The 12342-nt window shown below is 41.8% G+C and overlaps 1 protein-coding gene across 1 annotated transcript in view; it reads left to right on the top strand.

Moving 5' to 3' along the window:
• Positions 1–12342, top strand: part of LOC309556827 (neural-cadherin-like) — a 128280-nt gene that overhangs the window by 57765 nt on the left and 58173 nt on the right. Inside the window, exons 13-15 of the mRNA XM_082259348.1 lie at positions 1387–1636; positions 2117–2244; positions 8117–8303. Coding sequence (XP_082115474.1) covers positions 1387–1636; positions 2117–2244; positions 8117–8303 — 565 coding nt within the window. The remainder of the gene's footprint in view (positions 1–1386; positions 1637–2116; positions 2245–8116; positions 8304–12342) is intronic.

A 12342-nucleotide genomic window follows, 5' to 3' on the forward strand; every position in this document is an offset into this window, starting at 1 on the left:
AGGGGTGCTGGGGCCAGTGTGGTGAGCTGAAGGGCCTATTGATGCTGGCTGCTGGGGGATCTATTGTTGCTGGGACGAATCTATTGTTTCTGGCGGGTATTTTGTTGTGGGTGGGGCTTTTTTTGCAGTGGAGGATTTATTGTTGCTTGGAGGAACTATTGTTGCTGGGGGCTATTATTGTTGGGGGGGGGTCTATTGTTGCAGGGGAGGATTTATTGGAGGAGGGCATTGTTGCAGGGGAGGATTTATTGTTGCTGGGGGGCTATTGTTGCTGATTGCAGGGAATCTATTTTACTGTTTTTTTCTATTGTTGCAGGAGAAGATTTATTGCTGCTGGGGGGGGATCTGATGTGGGGGGGGGGAGGGGTCTATTGTTGCTGATTCCAGGGGATCTATTTTACTGCTTTTCTAGTTATCATTAACAAATTCCATACAAATTACCTAGAACCACAACATGATACTTGGTTCTGTATTTTCTAAAAGGGGGGGGGTACTGGGAGGTGGGCAGAGGGTGGAACCAGGGAGTGGAGACAAGGGGTGACTCAGAAGAGGGGAGTACCTGCACCTGTTCTCTGAGAAAAAAAGCCCTGTGCCCTGGAGACATGAAAGGGAGATGATGGTTAGTTGCAATTGCCAACACAGACAGTTCTGTTATTTTCAATCATATGACATCATGTTAAGTTAATATAGAAATCCCTCCAGGTCCCTCTTCCCATCCTCCATCTATCCCTCTGACCCCTTTTCCTCACCTCCTCCAAAGGGCCCTTTTGTTCACCCCTTCCAATTGCCCTTTCTGGTCCCCTCTCCTTCAAATATCCTCTCTAACCACTCTTCATTTTCTCCAACTGTCCCCAGAGTTACCTCTATTCCCTTTTTCCTTCCTTCCTCTAACTGCCCTCTCTTCCATGTCTTCTCCAACCGCCCCCTCTGACCCTTCTCCCTCACCTTCTGCGCCATTCCCTTTTCCTTACTACTTTTAACTATCTCCTCTGTTGCCCCTTCCTTCTCCCTACCCTGTCCCTTCTAGACCCTCTTACTTATCTCTCTCAGTTGGTCCCACTTGTTTATATCCTCCAACTCTTTTTTAACTCTCCTAGGTGTACCCTTAGGCCCTTTTCCTTTTTCCAACCATCTACTCTGACACCTAATCCTTACTTTTATATCTCCTTGTCCTCACTTTCCAATACTGATTTTGGCTGGATACCTAAAGGGATAAAGCTTTGAAAACTATGCATGTTTCACCCCAGCTATGGGCTATATGTGTGGAGCTTGATGCTACCAGGGTGTCAAAGGTTTCCTATATTTGTATAAGAAGGTTTGCATCATCCCTCAATTATCTCCATATCTGGCCACCTATTTATTCATTTTATTTTGCTTTTATTTCAGACGGTGAAAGCCACATCTTTGCTCAGTGACCCACGTGTGACATACAACATGGAAGAAGGGCTTGTTCCAGAGACAAATAACCCCATTCGTTTCTACATGAAAACAAACAGAACTGACAGCTCAGCATCCCTATTGGTATCTGAACCCCTGGATTATGAGGAGACCAGATTCTTTACCCTGAAGATTAGAGCCCAGAATGTTGCTACAGTACCTCTAGCATCTTTTACAACTATTTATGTCAACGTGACTGGTATGTTACATCCACTTTTCTATCTGTGTGTGCACATGCAGCTAATAAGCTGTAGACAATGGGGTTGGTTTACTAAAGGCAAATAGACTGTGCACTTTCCAAAGTGCAGTTGCTCCAGAGCTTAGTAAATGAGTAGAAGCTCTGCTGACTTTCATCATCCAATCATGTGCTAGCAAAAATGCTGTTCATTTTAATTGTCCTAACCTCATTTACTAAGCTCTGTAACAGCTGGTCTTGCAGATTGCAACTGCACTTTGAAAAGTGCACAGTCTGTTTGCCTTTAGTAAATCGATGCCAATGGTTGAAAGCAAGTTCTAATGGAAGAAGAACCGAAGTCCTGGTTTCACAGTCATCAGTCCTACCTTACAGTTTCCTTAGCAATAGGCTGCTTGTATTATTAATATCAAAAAGCTTAAACTGCTTTATCTAGTTTACCGTGTCCTGTCTACTAATATCATGATAACATTTTATCTTCATCAGATGTTAATGACAACGTTCCATTCTTCACATCCTCCACTTATGAAGTGACGTTACAGGAAGGAGCTGAGATTGGATCATCAATTGCACAAGTTATGGCCACGGATCTTGACTCTGGCCTACATGGAAAGGTTTGCAAACTGTTTTAAAATACATCAAATATAATTATACTCCACAATAAAGTAGACCTGCTACCTTTACATAGCAGAGATAGTTTTTCTGGGTCCTGAACAGTTATTTGAGAGGTTACAGCCAAACAGTTCATTAGGAACTAGCCATGCAAAGGACGCATGTTATGAAATACCTATTTTGGTATAGCAATCTTAATTATGACTAAAATGCAATGCCCCCATTTCTGTTAAACGCATACAATACATTTGTTGTTTTTTTCTGGGGGGTTTTTTTGCAAGTGGACTTTAAAGTCCCACAGGCAAAATACATTGTTTGTATTGTATATTATTTCTGACAATGTTTACTAGCAATACAGAACCTCATGCATGAAAGTGTCTAAAGGCAGAAGAGTTTGTGTACGAAGCAATAGGGGGGGAGAAGCCCCTCAGGTGTCTGTTCCAAAACCTGGTGCAGGTCAGATCCATAATCCAAGAACTGTAGAAATCCAAAATTTGAGACCGCACTCAAGGTATATTTTGAAATCAAAAGATATCCTTTATTCTTCATGAATAAAATAGACAGACAGAGTGCAGACATACGTGCCAGGTTGACGCGTTTCACAACGCTATAGGTCGCTTACTCATAACCACACGATGAGATCTCGAAAGTCGGCAAGCATTTGTAGGTAGACACATGGGTGGAAACAAGGCGGTGTAATCACACACACCTCGAGCCAATTAAATTAATGAAACAAATGAGTGCCAGACTATTTGAAATGTCAAGGTGAAAATTGTTATTGACACATAAAGTCCCACCACGGGGAAATGTTGAACATTGTGAAAAAACGAATGAAACATGAAATAAAATCACGTAACATTGTAAAAAATTGAAAATTGCAATGGGGACACATATGAATCCTGCTCCTTCAATATCAGTAAAAAAGAACCATCTACATGAACAAGTGTGTAATAATATAAAACAAGTGAAAAATTGTGAATAGATCCCTCTATGTAAGGGGGAGGGGGGAAAAAGACTGAATGTGTAAACCAATCTTATGATGATATAATAGGAAAGGTAAATAATCAAGATGGTAAAATATGAAAGAATGTATTAAAAAAAAAAAAATAATAAAAAATGTGTATGTGAAGTGTATATATATATATATATATATATAAATGAAATAATATGTGAACTGCGTTGTAGGGAAAAAACCCAAAGAAAAAATGTGTGTAAAAAATATTAAAAAAGCAAGGTAGTGAAAAGATAACTCATGTGTGTGTGAAAATGAATAAATGAATATTTTGTATATATATATATATATATTATATATATGTACATGTGTGGAAAAAATTATTATAAAAAAAATATATATATTTTTGGTCATATGCATATATATACAACTGGTGAAAATTATCATAGGTGACTAAATATCATGGTATATGTCTTTATAATCCCAAATAAATGTGATATAATTAACTTAGTGGCGGAAACCAACCATGAGTAACAAACTGGAAGAAGGAGAAGGATTCTAAAAAGCCCATAAGTATGGGTGCCCCATATGCAGTATGTCAAAATTTAGGAGTTGATCTCAAATCCATGTGATGTTAACATCAAATATCATGTCAATAACCATACACAATATAAAATATATGTCATACTGGAAATATAAAACGCACCATGGTAGAAAAGGGGGGCACAGCAGGGGGTATACACACAATAAAGATTGCAATGGACAAAACATCCTCCTTATATGTAATAAATATTTCAAACATATATCCGGCACCTATAAAATGCATATATGAAATCTGTTTGTGTGTAAAAGAAGACTCCCCGCATGTGTCCAAAAAACCATGGTTACAAGATCATTCGATGTTGAAACTGAGATCAACTCCTAAAAACGAAACAAGGAAAACCCCTAGTCTTTATATCGTAGCTAAAAACAACACTCAAAGCAACAACCAGGCACAAGAGATCTAATAAAGAACTCGTAAATACGAGAACCATATAAAGTGTCAAGTGCAAATAGATACAAAAAGGCACAAAGAACCACAAAAATCTTGTTTCGCTATATAGCAGAAAAATAGTGAGATACTGAAAAAGTATACTACGAGCAGAAAAAAAGATAGTCGTGAATCATGTGTATGTTGCCATACACCAGACAATACGTGCATAACATCGGTGCAATAAAATCAACCCAGAGCAACCCAAAAAGGGATATTGGTATCTATTGGTAAAACTGTGATATATCACCCGGTAACTCCAGACCCAATGAGTGTAGGGTGCCTGGGAAGAAAATTGCATCGAAGTATGTAAATATGTAAAGGAAAAATTATTCAAGAGAAACCGACATAGAAAATATTTGAATATAAAACACAATAACATATATTTCAACATATGAAGCATTAAATGCGCACATGGAGGTATCTAAATAGATAATTAAATAGTTGAATTATGCTGTTATGTATTAGCTAACTACAAAAGGTAACACATAGCTTTATGGGAGGAGGAGATCACTCATAAAAGTGAGTGACGTCCCATTCCAAGTTAAGGCCTTGGGGTATACGTGTATGGAGTCTAAAGATCCATGACACCTCTCTTTTGCAGAGTAATCGAAATACATCGCCCCCCTAATGGGTTTAGCGAATTGATCTATAATTTGAACCTGCACGAGAGAGATGTCACCTTTGTGTTCATTATTAAAGTGACGAGCTACATTCGTGCTACATTCGTGGACTTTAATGTTCTTATATCGCTAAGGTGCTCCCTAAAGCGTTCTTTAAGTTTACGGGTAGTCCTGCCTACATATTGTGTAGAGCAGGATTTACAGGTAATAAGATAAATTAAATACTTGGTGTTACAGTTAAAAAACTTATTTAAGAGAAGAGTTTGTGTAACCAATCAATTTCTCCCTCTCATTCTTCCATACTACATGGCAAATATGAAAAGGGGAATTTCTTTGAGCAACAAAAACCTGATCAGCCAGGCATAGCTGTAGTGTAACAGCAGCGCAGTGGCTTAGTGGTTAGCACTTCTCCCTTGCAGCACTGGGGGTCCTCTGAATCTCAGTCAGGACATTATCTGCATGGAATTTGCATGTTCTCCCTGTGCTTGCATGGATTTCATCCAGGTAACCTTGTTTCCTCCCACACTCTAAAGACATGCTAGAAGTTTGCCTCCTGTCAAAATTGGCCCTAGTAAGTGTATGTTTGCATGTGCAGAGCTTACCCCTGAGGGAGCTGCTGTCTAGGTTCCCCTGTTCCTGGTGTTAGAGACCCACTAGGCAGTACCACACTCCCTGACATGTCAAGGCTGAAAGAATGGTTGGTTTATTCAGGCAACACACCCCGCAGAGTAGGACAACAATACCAATAAACAGTGACAAAACAGAGGGAATAAACTGGTATACAATAACACAACTATCAAACATATGTCAAAATCCTGCATAATGGATACCCAACAACCTAGTTCAAGGGCACATTTTAGACTTCTTGAATCCTGAACCAGGAGATACTCTAAATATGGGAGATACGCACAGAGGCTATGAAGACACAGTTCCTTCTTATCAGCCTCCCACTGGCCAGTTCTAAATGTCCAAAGTTTGTGTTGGAGCATTCAATACAGATCTCCAAAGAACAAACTTCTGTGGATCCCAGAAGTGGATTATGTTGTCCCTATAGGCAGGAATGTGTCAAAGAAGTTGGTCAAAGGCATCTCACCACTCTGGGGTCCATCACGAAGATTCTTCACTCTCCTGGACATTCAAGATAGCAGTCCTGGATTCCACTCTAGGCAGTTCCTGCAGTCCCTGACATGACAGCAGCATACCCAGTATGCAGCAGCAATGCCTGGCTTAATAAGATCTCATCAGGACAGCCTCCATCTAGGTTAATACTCAGCTGCAGTCCCTCTGAAGTTTGGTGGTGGCAACCTGGGAAGGTGGGCTTCCACATTAGGTAGGAGAACTCTGGTACAGCAGAAATAATTTTGCCTGATCAGTGTGTAAAAGGCAGTCTCTGGTACAGACATCAGCAGTGGTATCGGAGAGGAGCAATTCTGTAGGCCCTATGGCAGTCTAGCCTGCTATATACACAGCACACAGGGTCCCCTCTCTTGCAGCAATGCAGCAGTCCTCCTTATCCACTCCCTGTGGAGAGGAAAAAAAGAGAGAGTGGAATTCCAACAGCAGAGCAGTGTAAGTAAGCTCTGGTTGGAGCTAGATTTTGTCACCCTCCCTAAAAGGGCCAACACTTCCTTAGGGACTTTAGACAAGCCTTTTTCAACCAGGATGCCCAGGCACCCTGGGGTGTCTTCGGGTTTGTTCAGGGGTGCCTAGGCAAAATGCCTGAAAAACCCCAAATTGTTTGCAGGCCAGTGAGTGGACCAAGCCTGCCTTTTAGTTACACAAAGCCACAGGTTTTCATTGTGCACCATTACAGCCTTCCAGCTGCCTGCGTCCTAACAATCAATGATTTAATCGATTGATAAAGATGCCATTGGGCACCTCCACAGCATCCTTGTTTGTTCTCCCCCGCCCCTCTCTATCAGCACTGGGTTCATATTAGCTAAGTGGGGGAGAGAAACTGAGGGAGAAGAGAAAAAATAGAATACAAGTCTGTACCAGTGTGCTTTGGAAGAATAAATCACCTCTAACGTTGGTTATCCTACATGTGGATGTTGCTGGGTTATGTAAACTTATTAGTTCAGTTGTTTTTTACATTTTAGAAGGGGGTGCCTTAAGATTGTGCATAATTTTAAAGGGTACGTTGACTGTAAAAAGGTTGAGAAACACTGCCTTAGACTGTAAGCCCCTTCAAGGGAGGTGACTGATGTGCATGCACAGTATTTAAAGTATTGATCGACCAATATCATTTTTTTACCACCGATACCGATATTTTGGTCATCGGATATCGGTATTGGCCGATATTGTTTTGTTTTTTTAATGTCTACAGGTACTGTGGTGGAGGGATCTGGGGGTCTAAAAGACCCCAAACCCCTCCTCTGCACTTAAAAGCATTCAAAATGCCAAGTTTGGCTGTTTTGAATGCTGTAAGTTTTTTTAATTTGGCGCCGCCAGTACCCGGAAGTGATGCCATGTCATGACATCACTTCCGAGTACTTGGCGGCGCTGAATTAAAAAAAATGGAGTCCCAGTCAGACGACGGCGGTGAAGGTAGGATGCCCGGATCTCCAGGTGCGGTAGGCGGCGGGAGGGGGAGACATCCCCTCCCCCTCCTTGGAATGACAGCCGAGTGGCTTCTCAGCCACATCGGTTGCTATTACAAGACAGCCAACCGTCGGCTATGGACACCGGTACCAGGGTGATGCCTCTAGCTGCAGGCATCAACCCGGTACAAGCACTTTCCCGAAATATCGGCAATATCGGTAAATCAAAAGGCCGATTCCGATATATCGGGCAAAGTGCATATCGGCCCTCGATATATCAGCTTTGCCGATAATCGGTTGATCACTAATTTAAATTTTCAGTTGTTGGCACTATATACAATGTAAATGCCTTTAAAAAATAAACTGTTCAGTCAGACAGGACCCTGTACTGCATACATGTTGGTAGCTCAAAGGAGATTGTAATGTTTGTGGTGAGCTTAAGACTTAAAGAGTAGCATGTCGCCCAGCCCAGAAACACATATTATAAATACGCATACACTAGATCAAATAAAATTTAGATTTTGGTAAATTTTGGGGACTCGCTCACTTTGGAACCATTCTAGCATATCCTGAATAGAATAAACATTTCACTGATTGCTTTTAACAATTTGCCAGATTTTGCTCTATAAATTGAAAAAATTACTAAAAATAACCAAAATACATCTTTTACTACAATTCAAGTCACTGTTACCTGATTTTTTACCAAAAAATGAATTCTGTACCATGCAGGTTCAGTATACCATACTGAGAGACACCAGTGGAGACCACCAACACTTTACCATTAACCCGGAGACTGGAGTCATATACACATGCACATTGTTTGATAGAGAAAAACAAGCATCTTACCTCATAGAGATTCAGTCTCAAGATTCTTCAGAATCAGCCCGTCCAGGAATGCAAGGACACCCTAACACAGGTAAGTCTATATAGAATTGTCCCCCAGAGCTTAGTTTACTTGTTGACCTCTCCAGGAGTTACTATAGGTCTCTCTTGCTTAAAATTATAACTGGCCATAGATAATCAGAGGGTGGATTGACATGGGTACAGTATCTAACTACTAGAGGGTCAATGTGTTTTTTATTTCTCTATATAAACATGCTAATAATGACCTATGCATAAAAATGTATATATTTCAAGGAGGATCAAGAGAAAGTAGGATGATATCCCAGCACTAGAGGGAAGGCTAGTGGCAGGTCAAAATTATCCTACATGGCTTCTCTAAAGAATAGTTGACCCCAGATGTCTCTTATTGTCAAATTTGCTTTGGCTGGTTCAAAGGGCAATAGCTATTTCAATAGGGATCTTTAGGGCATCATGTCATCAACTTAAAAAATTGCAGGTAAAAGCACAGAAAAATTAAGAATTTTAAATGCTTACTTGCAGCATTTTTACTTTCCATAAACAGTTTTTCATAGAATGCGCCTCTAAACTTGCTAGCAAATTTAACAAATTCAAATGTATCAATTCCCCAGCACAGCCCCCTTCCTCCTTATACAGAGTGCCTTGCGAAAGTATTCAGCCCCCTTGAACTTTGCGACCTTTTGCCACATTTCAGGCTTCAAACATAAAGATATAAAACTGCAATTTTTTGTGAAGAATCAACAACAAATGGGACACAATCATGAAGTGGAACAAAATTTATTGGATATTTCAAACTTTGTTAACAAATAAAAAACTGAAAAATTGGGCATGCAAAATTATTCAGCCCCTTTACTTTCAGTGCAGCAAACTCTCTCCAAAAGTTCAGTGAGGATCTCTGAATGATCCAATGTTGACCTAAATGACTAATGATGATAAATAGAATCCACCTGTGTGTAATCAAGTCTCCGTATAAATACACCTGCACTGTGATAGTCTCAGAGGTCCGTTTAAAGCGCAGAGAGCATCATGAAGAACAAGGAACACACCAGGCAGGTCCGAGATACTGTTGTGGAGAAGTTTAAAGCCGAATTTGGATACAAAAAGATTTCCCAAGCTTTAAACATCCCAAGGAGCACTGTGCAAGCGATAATATTGAAATGGAAGGAGAATCAGACCACTGCAAATCTACGAAGACCTGGCCGTCCCTCTAAACTTTCAGCTCATACAAGGAGAAGACTGATCAGAGATGCAGCCAAGAGGCCCACGATCACTCTGGATGAACTGCAGAGATCTACAGCTGAGGTGGGAGACTCTGTCCATAGCAGTGCTGTATTTTGGCCTAGGCCAACAAGGCCCAGGCCTAGGGCGGCACTTTGCAGGGGGGCAGCAAAAAAGCCACCCCCCTCCACCTGAGACTCTATTGGCCACTGGTTGCTAGAACCGCCTCTCTCACCAGCCTCTCTCTCTCACTCACCCCCTCTCTCTCACCCCCCTCTCTCTCATCACCCCCTCTCTCTCTCTCATCCCCCCTCTCTCTCTCTCATCCCCCTCTCTCTCATCCCCCTCTCTCATCCCCCCTCTCTCTCTCATCCCCCATCTCTCTCTCTCTCTCTCTCATTCCCCCTCTCTCTTATCCCCACACTCTCTCATCCCCCCTCTCTCTCATCTCCCCCCTCTCTCTCATCTCCCCCCTCTCTTTCGACCCCCCCTCTCCCTCCCTCACCCACCCCCTCTCTCTCTCCCTTCCTCCCTCCCTTGACCACCCCCCTCTCTCTCTCTCTATATATCTCATCCCCCTCTCTCTCCCTCACCCTCCCCCCTCTCGCTCTCCCACCCACCATCTTGTGAGACCTCAGGGGTTCATGCATGTAGTCCTTCAATTTTGGAGGGAGACACATCCGTTAAAAAACGAGTGGGGAAAATTTACATAATGGGGGGGGTGCCCAATTTTAGTGTTGCCTAGGGCAGCACAAAACCAAAATACACCACTGGTCCATAGGACAACAATCAGTCGTATACTGCACAAATCTGGCCTTTATGGAAGAGTGGCAAGAAGAAAGCCATTTCTTAAAGATATCCATAAAAAGTGTTGTTTAAAGTTTGCCACAAGCCACCTGGGAGACACACCAAACATGTGGAAGAAGGTGCTCTGGTCATATGAAACCAAAATTGAACTTTTTGGCAACAATGCAAAACGTTATGTTTGGCGTAAAAGCAACACAGCTCATCACCCTGAACACACCATCCCCACTGTCAAACATGGTGGTGACAGCATTATGGTTTGGGCCTGCTTTTCTTCAGCAGGGACAGGGAAGATGGTTAAAATTGATGGGAAGATGGATGGAGCCAAATACAGGACCATTCTGGAAGATAACCTGATGGAGTCTTCAAAAGACCTGAGACTGGGACGGAGATTTGTCTTCCAACAAGACAATGATCCAAAACATAAAGCAAAATCTTCAATGGAATGGTTCACAAATAAACATATCCAGGTGTTAGAATGGCCAAGTCAAAGTCCAGACCTGAATCCAATCGAGAATCTGTGGAAAGAACTGAAAACTGCTGTTCACAAACGCTCTCCATCCAACCTCACTGAGCTCGAGCTGTTTTGCAAGGTGGAATGGGCAAAAATTTCAGTCTCTCAATGTGCAAAACTGATAGAGACATACCCCAAGCGACTTACAGCTGTAATCGCAGCAAAAGGTGGCGCTACAAAGTATTAACTTAAGGGGGCTGAATAATTTTGCACGCCCAATTTTTCAGTTTTTTATTTGTTAAAAAAGTTTGAAATATCCAATAAATTTCGTTCCACTTCATGATTGTGTCCCACTTGTTGTTGATTCTTCACAAAAAATTACAGTTTTATATCTTTATGTTTGAAGCCTGAAATGTGGCAAAAGGTCGAAAAGTTCAAGGGGGCCCGAATACTTTCGCAAAGCACTGTATCATAGCCCTTTCATCTTCTCAATGTATATTATTACTGTCTGTGCTGGCCAAGCTCCTCCACTCCTCCCTTCGCCTCCCTACATAGCCTATTGTACAGAAGCTGGGGGGAGAAGCGTAGGATTATTCTATAAAGTGTCACTTGAGAAACAGCTTGGAGTCTTCTTCAGTAGGTGACATCACAATCAAGATGGAGGCAACTGGCAGCGATCTTAGGTCTTTTGAATGTCTACACAAGGGAGACTTTTTAAAATACCATGACTAAAATACACTATATTACCAAAAGTTTTGGGACTCCTGCCTTTACACGCACATGAACTTTAATGGCATCCCAGTCTTAGTCCATAGGATTCAATATTGAGTTGGCCCACCCTTTGCAGCTATAACAGCTTCAATTCTTCTGGGAAGTCTGTCCACAAGGTATAGGAGTGTGTATATGGGAAAGTTTGACCATTCTTCTAGAATTTGTAAGGTCAGGCACTGATGTTGGATGAGAAGGCCTGGCTCGCAGTCTCTGCTCTAATTCATCACAAAGGTGTTCTATCGGGTTGAGGTCAGGACTATATATGGACCTTGCTTTGTGCACTGGTCCATATGATTTGGTGGAGGGGGGGATTGTAGTGTGGGGTTGTTTTTTTAGGTGTGGGGCTTGTCCCCTTAGTTCCAGTGAAGGGAAATCTTAAGGCATCAGCATACCAAGTCATTTTGGATAATTTCATGCTCCCAACTTTGTGGGAACAGTTTGGGGATGGCCTCTTCCTGTTTCAACATGGCACCAGTGCCCAAAGCAAGGTCCATAAAGACATGAATGAGCGAGTTTAGGGTGGAGGAACTTGACTGTCCTGTACAGAGTTCTGATCTCAACCCGATAGAACACCTTTGGGATGAATTAGAGTGGAGATTGCGAGCCAGGCCTTCTCGTCCAAGATCAGTGCTTGACTTTACAAATGCGCTTCTGGAATAATGGTCAAACATTCTCATAGACACAATCCTAAACCCTGTGGACAGCCTTCCCAGAAGAGTTGAAGCTGTTATAGCTGCAAAGGGTGGGCCATCATAATATTGAACCCTACTCTGGGACTAAGACTGGGATGTCATTAAAGTTAATGTGAGTGTAAAGGCAGGTGTCCCAATATTTTTGACAATATCGT

The sequence above is a fragment of the Pelophylax lessonae genome, assembly GCF_965119305.1.
Source record: "Pelophylax lessonae genome assembly, chromosome: 5".
Taxonomy (NCBI): domain Eukaryota; kingdom Metazoa; phylum Chordata; class Amphibia; order Anura; family Ranidae; genus Pelophylax; species Pelophylax lessonae.